The sequence below is a fragment of the Phoca vitulina genome, unplaced genomic scaffold (genome assembly GCF_004348235.1).
Source record: "Phoca vitulina isolate PV1807 unplaced genomic scaffold, GSC_HSeal_1.0 scaffold13, whole genome shotgun sequence".
NCBI lineage: Eukaryota > Metazoa > Chordata > Mammalia > Carnivora > Phocidae > Phoca > Phoca vitulina.
In genome coordinates, this window is record NW_022589716.1 from 45752017 (window position 1) to 45762458 (window position 10442).

General features: G+C 56.3%; 1 protein-coding gene across 2 annotated transcripts; it reads left to right on the forward strand.

Annotated features, from left to right (window-relative positions):
- The first annotated feature begins 273 nt into the window (after window positions 1–273).
- On the forward strand, window positions 274–7154 carry GATA2 (GATA binding protein 2). Of its 2 annotated transcripts, none has more exons than XM_032412236.1 (5): window positions 274–515; window positions 937–1578; window positions 3350–3495; window positions 5328–5453; window positions 5964–7154. In XM_032412236.1, exons 1-5 carry the CDS (start codon window positions 287–289, stop codon window positions 6261–6263), a joined length of 1443 nt encoding a protein of 480 aa, XP_032268127.1. In that variant the 5' UTR covers window positions 274–286; the 3' UTR covers window positions 6264–7154. The 2 variants fall into 2 exon arrangements, with proteins under 2 accessions (XP_032268127.1, XP_032268128.1); XM_032412237.1 differs by having other exon boundaries at window positions 287–515; window positions 5370–5453.
- Window positions 7155–10442: the final 3288 nt, after the last annotated feature.

The window sequence follows — 10442 nt, forward strand, 5'->3', positions numbered from 1 at the left end:
TGTGTGACCCGGCGTGCACGAATGTGTGGCTCTGGGACCGGGGGTCACCATGTGAGTGTGTGCGGCTGAACCCTCTCCTCCGCCTTCCTTTCGTTTTGAGCTTTGAGTTTTCCTCCCACCCGGGACTGTTCCTCGGCTGAGCTCGGCTGAGGCGCAGCGGCGTGCGGGACTCCGCGTGGCGGGACTTTGGGGGTGTCAGGCCGTGGCGGCGCCCCTCACGCCCCCTTCCGTCGCTCAGGGAGGCCGCCACCGCCTCGGCCCAGATCTCGAGCCTCCACTGCGGGCCATGGAGGTGGCGCCGGAGCAGCCGCGCTGGATGGCGCACCCCGCCGTGCTGAATGCGCAGCACCCCGACTCGCACCATCCGGGCCTGGCGCACAACTACATGGAGCCCGCACAGCTGCTGCCTCCCGACGAGGTGGACGTCTTCTTCAACCACCTAGACTCGCAAGGCAACCCGTATTACGCCAACCCAGCCCACGCGCGGGCGCGCGTCTCCTACAGCCCCGCGCACGGTGAGCCCCCGGCCAGTGGGTGACTGGGAGCCCAGGCGCCAGGGGCGGGAGGGGAGGAGGGCCCGGCTGCCTGCTTCCCGGATGTGAGATCCGCAGGAATCGGAGCAGCTGAAAAATTGGGGCGGGAAAGGTGGGGACAGCAGCCTCTTGGGGAGGGTTTGGGCACCCTAGGGTTTCTGCCCATTTCCAGCTGGCCTGTGGGGGTTCCCTCCAGGCCCTGGTCCACTGGGGTTCCTTCTGTGCCACTTGTCCGTCAGCTCGGGACTGACATTCTTGATTATTGCTGGTTGGGGTGTTATGTTTCTGGTTTTCTTTGGGAAGAAGGTTACTGCTGGTTGTTCTGTGAGTTGTGGTCCTGTGCATCGGAGCCCTAGCGCCGCTCGGCCTCTGCCCACCCTGACCCCTCTCCCTCCTCTTGCAGCCCGCCTGACCGGAGGCCAGATGTGCCGTCCACACTTGTTGCACAGCCCGGGGTTGCCCTGGCTCGACGGGGGTAAAGCTGCCCTCTCCGCTGCTGCAGCACATCACCACAATCCCTGGACCGTGAGCCCCTTCTCCAAGACACCGCTGCACCCCTCAGCTGCTGGAGGCCCCGGAGGCCCCCTCTCCGTGTACCCAGGGGCAGGGGGTGGGAGTGGGGGAGGCAGCGGGAGCTCTGTGACTTCCCTCACTCCCACTGCAGCCCACTCTGGCTCCCACCTCTTCGGATTCCCACCCACTCCGCCCAAGGAAGTGTCTCCCGACCCGAGCACCACCGGGGCTGCCTCTCCAGCCTCCTCTTCCGCAGGGGGTAGTGCAGCCCGGGGGGAGGACAAGGATGGCGTCAAGTACCAGGTGTCACTGACCGATAGCATGAAGATGGAAAGCGGCAGTCCCTTGCGCCCAGGCCTGGCTGCCATGGGCACCCAGCCTGCCACACACCACCCCATCCCCACCTACCCATCCTATGTGCCGGCCGCTGCCCACGACTACAGCAGCGGACTCTTCCACCCTGGAGGCTTCCTGGGTGGCCCTGCGTCCAGCTTCACCCCTAAGCAGCGCAGCAAGGCACGCTCCTGCTCAGGTAAAGGCAGGTGCCAGGGACCTAGTGGAAGTGGGGATGGTTTGTGCTTTTGTGTGTGTGTTTTGGGGGAGGAGGGCTGTGATATGGGAGATGGGGCGATGTCAGTCTTCCAGATCTGGGATGGGTGATGTCCCCCTCCAATAGCCTCCAACAGATGTTTGAGACTCCAGAATGGGGGAGAGGGAGCCCTAAAACTGTTGTCCTTTTCTTAACTGTTCCCAGTGGCCCCCAAAGTTCATTTCCCTTCCCCCCTCCTCGCCCTCCCTTCCAAGGTTGGCCAGTGCCAGACCAGCACAGGACGGGAATTCCCCCTTCCCTTCCCTTAATCTGAAGTGAAAATTTGAGCAGCCTCTTGACTTAGTGTGGGAGAGAATGCAATACCCAAGTGACAACCATGAGGCTGTGTGTACGTGTGTTTGTGAGTGTGTGTGCATGCTGTGGGTGTACTGTAGGTGCTCCCGGCCCTCAAGGAGTCTGGTTCTCCAACGCAATCAGTCCAGTCTTGGGATTTCGATGTTTCCCAATCTCCTTGGGAGATTTCCCCCAAAGCAACATTCCCAGGACTTGTTCCTGCTCCCTGCCCCCTGGCGTCCTTCATTCTCCCTGAAGGCTGGAGTGAGGGGGATGAAGCGTAGGTGCCTCTGCCCCTTTGCCGGAGGAGACGGCTGGAGCCAAGCTGGTTTGTCCAAGAATCTGGCCATAGAGCAGAAACCAGGGCTAGGGCAGGACTTTGGCTGTCCGTGCCTCCTTCCCAGTGCCTGTAAGTGGAGGAAGAGAAAGACTTTTTAAACTTTTACTCCTGAGTCCGGGAAACTTTTCATGCCCGTATAATATAAAGACAATTTAGTTGAAACTAAATGGGGAAACATTTTCCTGGACTTCGTGATGCCAGGGCATCCGGCTACCCTGGCTGATTGCTGCTGCCACCTCGGGCACCCACCTCAGCCCCACCTCGGGGACCCCTGTGCTGCTCAGGCCTGCTACCTTGCCTTTAATTAGCCCCTTCTCCCAAGTTTGTTTTACACATTCTATTTGAATTCCAGATGGTCTTTTAGCAACAACAACAACAACAACAACAGAAAACAAAAACAGAACCCCAAAAACCCACCATCGACAGAAGACCAAGGTCACTTAGTCTACTTGGCTTAAAAACAAAAGGGCTTATGGTTTATTTTATTTTAAAGAACACCAACTTCGATCTGAGTCCGGGACTGAATTCTAGGGCCTCCGCGGAAGAGGGGGCAGCTGGGGAGAAAGAAGGAAATTCCCCTGCTTGGAGAACTGAAGGAGGGTAGGAGCTGAGGGCAGAGAATTGGGAGGTGGCAGACGCAGCTGGGGAAAAGGGGGAGACCGAAGAGGAGAAGCAGAAGTAGAAAGCGAGCCAGAGCCCTCCCAGGCCCAGCCAGGTCGAGCGGGGCCACTCCTGCCACCGCCCTGCCGTCGGCAAAGTTTGCTGTAAATACCCTTTCATTGTCGCGCCGAGAATCCCTGGGGCCCTGGCCCCACTCCTCCCTCCTGCCCCGCTTCCCTTCCTTCAAGAGAGAGTTTTGAAGAGGGAGCTTTGGCCTTAAAGCTACTCTCTGAACTCCTCTTCTGAGGGGGAAACCTCCTCCGGGTCCCTCTTCCTGCCCAGGGCTGGAGCTAAAAGTCACCGCCCGAAGCAGCCCGGGCTGAGGCCGACCGCTGCCTGGTCGGCGCCCGCCCACCCCTGGCTCTCTCCCATGACCTTGTCTGTTAAGCAGGCCCTCTGTCTCTCCCTGTCCCCCTTCAGAAGGCCGGGAGTGTGTCAACTGTGGGGCCACGGCCACCCCTCTCTGGCGGCGAGACGGCACCGGGCACTACCTGTGTAATGCCTGTGGGCTCTACCACAAGATGAACGGGCAGAACCGGCCACTCATCAAGCCCAAGCGGAGACTGGTAGGCACGGGGCAGCAGGTGGCTGGGGGCGGGGGGGGCCGCTAACCTGGGCCGGGCAGGCGACTTATTGAAAAAATAATAGTAACACCACCAAAACCTTTCGAGGCAGCTGCTTTGCCTCTTGAAATCCTTTTATCATTAAAATCACTGGGGGTCGCTCTTCTTTTAGGTCAGATTTTTTCGGGCCAGATTTCCCCCTCTGCAGCCCACCAGGTACCCTCACCGCACGGAGCTCAGGAATCCCCAACATGGAGTGTCCAAGGGCCCAACTCCTGTCCCCTGGCCTCTGTTTAACTCTTTTTAAAAATAGGGCCATGAAGTAATTTTCCTTGTAGCCCAGCACACAATCTCCTCACGCTTATTTAAATAAAACACACACTCACACCAACCACCAAAAAAACCTGCCCTTTATTATTTTTCCATGGAGTCACCTATACTGTGTATTTTCATTTGAGTGATTTAAAAAAATGCCCTTTCGGATCTCCTGCCGGAGTTTCCTATCCGGACATCTGCAGCCTGAAGATAAGGAAACTTCGCGTATCTGTTTCCGGACCCCGCGAGTTTTAGAGCCTCTCCTCGGCTCAGTCCTGCCTCTCGCTGGGCTGTTTTGAAATTTCTAATACCCTCCGCTCTGCAAATAATGCGTAAAATGCTAAGAATAATAAATATATTTTTTTCAGGGCGAAGTGATTTACGAGGCTTAAATCGCTTGCCTCTTTGGGGGCCCCCCTTCCCCCCCACCCCCTAGCGAGGGCGGGGTGAGGGCCCGGGTGGGGGTAGGGGTGGAGGATACAGTGTTGGCCCCTGAGTCAGAATTCCAGCTCCAGGCCGCTTACTCACCCTCACCCTCCCCGCCCCCAAGGCTGCAGTCCGGCAGGTCCCGCGGACTGAGTGAGCGAGCTCCGGCCCTAGGCCGTCCCAGCCTCTGCTGGTCTCCTTCCCCCACCCCCTGTCTTGCTGCCTGTGGTTCTTTGGGAAATATTTGGGGGGGGGGCGGACAGACGTGTTCTGTCACTGTGGGGCTGGCGCTGGTGAACCCTAAGAGGAGATCTGCTTTCTCGGTCAAGACTCTCTTACTTACTCTTGTTAGGAGCCTTCAGCTTCCTTCTCCAGAAACCAGACCCTCATTTCCAGACTATCTCTGGCCTGCATTCCCTGAGGGGCTGCGGAGCAGTCAGCAGTCTGTGGTTTGGGGTACAGGGTGCCGGACGGACCAGCCTTTTGCTGATGGAAATGTTCTGGCTCTGCCCTGTCCACTGTGGTCGTGACTGTTGATTCCTTGAAATGTGGCTAATGCCATAGAAGGAACTGAAGTTCTAATTTTATTAAATCATAGTCCAGTTGAATTCGAACAGCCCCACATGGCTAGTGGCTATGGGCACTGGACGGCGCAGCTCCAGACCTCCCTAAACATTTGACGTCCCTGCCTGGCCTCTGCAGGGCCGTCACACCCAGGATGGTGGATTTTGAAAGGAGTCGCGTGGGAGTGCAGCTCCAGACCCAGGGGCTCCAGGGGGACTGAGTCAGCCGCCTCGGGGCCTCAGTTTCCCCATTTGACGGTTGGGGGCAGTGGCTCATTTGTCCTTTCAGCTCTTGCAACCCCGTGGATTCCGAGATCAGGCTTCTGATTGTTCTTTATTCTAAGTTCTGCACTGGTTTAGGTCTCAAATTCTAAAATTCCACGGCTTCTGAGATGCCTGGATTCCCCTGTGAGCTTTCCCGCTCCCGGGCTCAGTTGGCAGGGACAGGGGTGTGGGGGGGTGAGGGTTGGGGAGGGAGGTCGAGGTGGGGCGTGGGAGCCCAGTCTGCTGACGCCGCCCCTCCCCTCCCAGTCGGCCGCCAGGAGAGCCGGCACCTGTTGTGCGAATTGTCAGACGACAACCACCACCTTATGGCGCCGAAACGCCAACGGGGACCCTGTCTGCAACGCCTGTGGCCTCTACTACAAGCTGCACAATGTGAGTCCACCCCTCCCCGGCCCGCCCTGCCCCTCCCCGGGGACCGCTGCTCTTTGTGCGGCCAGGCGAGGGGGGCCCCAGCCACAATCTCCAGCGTGGCTTGGCTTGGGAGGCGGCTGCCGCCCTGCGGGGAAAGCCCCGAGTGCCAGAAGGGCTTCCCATAAGAGGGGGCAAGCCGGCTGGAAGTGTGTCCCCCACAGCGGGGGGCCCTGCAGGTCCGGGGGAAGTGGTGCCTCTTTAAAACAAAAGGTGGCCATGGAGTTTGGTCGTGTTGATGGGGGACGGTGCTGGCACTTAGTGGGCTCAGCGCCCTGCCCTGCGGGTCCCACACAGTGAAAAGCACCTTTCTTGACAGGGTAGTGTGCTGGCGGGAAGACCGCAATGGGCAGGGGGGGTTTGCAAGTGGGGTCCCCAGCCCAGACCTGCCTTTGCCCCGTGCAGAAGCTGGGGGTTGGGGTCTTGTTTGGGGAAGGGAACTGGACCTCCTGAAGGTTTTGTGGTTGCCCCCAGGTGAACAGGCCGCTGACCATGAAGAAGGAAGGGATCCAGACTAGGAATCGGAAGATGTCCACCAAGTCCAAGAAGAACAAGAAAGGTGCAGAGTGCTTTGAGGAGCTGTCCAAGTGTATGCAGGAGAAGGCCTCCCCCTTCAGCGCCGCTGCCCTGGCCGGACACATGGCGCCCGTGGGCCACCTCCCACCCTTCAGCCACTCGGGACACATCTTGCCCACCCCAACGCCCATCCACCCCTCCTCCAGCCTCTCCTTCGGCCACCCCCACCATTCCAGCATGGTGACCGCCATGGGCTAGGGACAGCCCCCCAGAAACAGACGGACAGATGCCGAGGAGGGTGGTGGGCAGCTCAAGGCTGGGCGCCCCTAGGCAGGGTGGGCCAAACCCTTAGCAGCCTGCCCTTCCCCGAAGACTGATGCCACTCCTGTCAGCCCGGCCGGAGCCCCAAGCTGCCTCTCCTGTGGGCGCTCCACTTGGCCGTCAGCGGTCACTGTGAAGATTCTCACCCGGGCTGGGAGGCAGCCTTGGCCCGGCTTACTGCCCAGGTGGGGTTTCCATCACGGACGATTGTTTGGAGAACAGAATGGACAACTTTATAAAGAGAAGAAGAGGGGGGCAGGGGACAAACGAAGAAAACCGTTTTTAGAAGGAGAAAGGAGTAGGCAAAAATAATTTATTGTGCTCTTGTTTCTAACAAGGACTGGGGAGACGTTCCCAAGTTCTCTTCTGGGTCTTCTTCTGCGCCAAGTGCTGCTTGGCCCATCTGCTTGCTGGGGCCCTGGGGGCAGGTGTGCGGGCGTGGGGGGGTGCAGAGGCCCTCGGCCCACACCTTCTCTTCTGGCTTCTTTTCCTGAAACAGCTGAAGCCCAGGTCGGGCTGAGCCAGTGCAGCGGGGCCACCAGCCTGGGGAGGCTGAACGGTGCGTGCCCTGGTGGCCAGGCCCTCGAGGGCAGAGACAATCATGGGCGGTCCTGCGCAGATTCCCAGGCCAGGGCTGGGTCACAGGAAGGAAACAACATTTTCTTGAGAGGGGAAATGTCTCCCAGATCGCTCCCTGGCTCTGAGGCCGAAGCTGGTGTGACCCATGTCCCCTTAATGAGCCTGAGCCACAGCCTGACTCCAGCCAGGTGAACCCCTGTACATACATCCTTTTTCTGCGAAACCCCTCAACCCCCTCCCCTCCCACTCTGAGACAAAAGAAAAAAAAAAAAATATATATATATATAAAAGACTGCATAAGCTTAACTCGCTGAGGAGTTAGTTGTTTTATTTTTAAACTCATTTTGGGTCCAGTCAATTGTACGTTGCCACGGAAGCCCTTGCTATGGAAAGGAATAAAACCTACAAACCAAGGCTGTAGCTTCACAATTATTTTTGGAAAAGTACTTGGATCCCACAGCCCTAGGACGGGGAGCTGGGGGCCTGGGGAGGGGCCTTGGCTGCTCTTGGCTTCCCGGGGCTGGTCTGGCAGGTGGCGAAGGCAGGAGTTAGGGGTGGGTCCGGGGAGAGGCCACGACCCTGCTGGGGTCCCCGGAGACGCCTGAGTTCCGCTCTGTTTTGCTGTGGCTGTCTGGATCCTTCCCAAGGTACAGCTGTGCATAACTGTGTCCGAGCTTAGATTCTGTATGCGGAGGTGGTGGGGTGCGGCGGCCGGCAAGGGCCCGGCCCGGGAAGAGGCTCGTGCCGATGTAGTCGACCAAGTGCAATAGGGGCCGGCGATCGCTGCGGGGGGCGGGGGGGCGGGGGGGCACCACAGCCAGAAGTAACTTATTTTGTACTAGTATCCGCATAAGAAAAAGAATCCGCAGTATTTTCTGTTTTTATGTTTTATTTGGCTTGTTTTATTTTGGATTAGTGAACTAAGTTATTGTTAATTATGTACAACATTTATATATTGTCTGTAAAAAATTGTATGCTATCCTCCTATTCCTTTAAAGTGAATACTGTTAAGAATAATAAAATACTTTTTGTGAATGCCTCTGGCCGGTCCTGTGGGCTCCTGGGCTGCTGAGTCCTGGGTGTGGCGATGGGCAGTCAGACCTAGCGGGTCCTCTGGGCCCAGTGATTTGGAGAGAAGGGCTCCTGGAATAGGGGATCGGGCCCTGTCTGGGGTCGGAGGTCCTGGCCCCCCTCCCCTGCATTTCTCCCATCTGAATTTCCTCACTGTCACCCCACTGGGGGTCCTGGTGGCTGGGTGGATACTGGGGAAGCACGTGGAGGCCGTGGTTTCTCCAGCCATTGGTCTACACACTGATCCTTTTCTTGGGGCTCTTGTAGAACCCAACAAGGACCGACTCCACCCCAACCCCCATCCACTTCCTCCCAGATGCTGATCAGCTCTTGTTTCTGAGCTATCTGGTTATCAATATTCCTGTTCATTGACAAATATGGCCACCAATGTTTCTGGTTACTGATGTCATCGATTGCTGCCATCTTCAATCAACGAAGCTGGTCATTGGACATAGCTACCGTGACTGTTATTCTTGGTCAGTGACATGTCTGATCACCAGAGCCTGTAACCATAGACATCTGATTACTAACAACTGATCACCAACACTCAATCACCAATATTTTATCAATGCCTCTGATCAATGAAGTGTCTGGTCACTGACAGCCACAAAATGTGATCACCAGTGTCTTCAGTGACGGTCCTGGTTTACTAGTAATATATCTGGTCATGAGTATCTCCTACCACCGATATTCGTGATCAGCACCTCTATTCATAAATTTTTAATATTCAGTGTGTCTGGTGCCAACATCTCTGATGACCATTGTATTTCCTCAGTATTTCTATTCACCATATTTGTGATCACTGGAGCCTCTTATCACTCATGTTCCTGATTTCCAATGCGCTGGTCCCCAGTGCACCCAGTCATTAATGTCCTAGTACATCGAGAAGCATGATCACCAATGTCACTGATCAATGTTTTTCTAATCATTCATAGATCTGATCACTCATATTTCTCTCCAGTATCTCCAATCACACTATTTTCATCACCAATGTCTCCTTGACAATGACTTTGGTCACTTGTCTACAGTCACCAACATCTCTGACAATCTGTCTAATGACCAATGTCCTTAATCAGGGGACCCTCTTCCCATCAAATTTTCTGTCGATGTGGTCACCAGTGATTCTGGTGACTGACATCCCTGGCTCCCCAGTGCTAATCACCCATCTTTCTAGTGTCCAGCATAGACATTGTGGAGTCTCATCTTCCAAGTCCCCGATGACCAGTGTCCTTATATCCTGATCGCCAGAAGCACTGACTGCCAGCCTCCTAGTCATCAGTATCACCAGCCCCCTGTGTCTCCGGTTACTAAATTCTCTCACCATTGCTGCCTTTGCTGCCCAGTAGCTCACCTACCACCAGGATCTCTGGGTGTCTCCAGCCATTGACTGTGATCACCTATGTCTCCTCGACACTCAGTCATCAAGGATATGGGCACCAGATGCTTCCTTCACTAACACTCCTGTTGCTCACATCCTCAGTCCCCCATGTCCCTGATCAATGATGAATGATATATCCACTCAATGATCATGCTGATCACCAGGACCTCCTGGTCCTCAGTGTACAGCCACTACCTCTCTGATCATGTGTTTGAATGATGTCATGTCCCATGATGCCACTGTCTCTAATTACTAGTCATTCTATTCATATGTCCCTGATGGATGACTTCTTTTGGCCCTAATCACCATCTCTGGTACCCTGGGTCCACAACGATTAGGATTTCTAAAGGCCAACCTGCTTGCTCCTTGGCAGCCCTGATGTCCACGCGGTCCAGGGGGCCCCTCCTTTCATTCTTCCCATCCCAGACTGCTGGTGCTGACAGGGTGCTTGCTTGGACCCAGGGAAGCAAGGGTCCTGTGGAGGACAACATGCCTCCTGTGGGGTCCCAGAGACCCCAGCCCATCAGGAGGAGAAACCCTGGGACTCTGACTCAGGAGCCTTCTGTTCCTGCTGTGCCATGCCACCACCCTACCTGCATCCTTTTCCTGTAGAATAGAAACCTAGAGCAGGTAGGAACCAACCCGGTGCGTAGCTGGATGGGCACTGGCTTGTTCATCTCGGTGCACGGTGGTCCTCTCAGCCTTTCCCCAGCTCACGGCATTCTGGCCTCCCCTCCCGTCAGCTGTAGCCACAGTGAGGGCAGGGATGGTCCTGCCCTCCCGTGCCCTGGCTCTTGACTGCAAGATTGTGTGTCTGTATGATCATGTACTCAAGTGTGCATGTCTGCCTGCCTGCTGAGCACCTCCTACACACCAGCCACTCTTCTAGGTCTGGGGGCTAGATCACTAAATGAAACAAACAGGAATTCCTGCCCTTGGGGAGCTTACCTTCTATGCAGTAAACACAATAATGACTCTACCTGGCCTCTGGCAAGCCATCCTATTACCTGGCCCGAAATCCAGAGCCCAGAGCCAGAACCTGGAGTCCAGAGCTTTGAGTGCACAACTGGTCCCCCAGGACTCAGGAA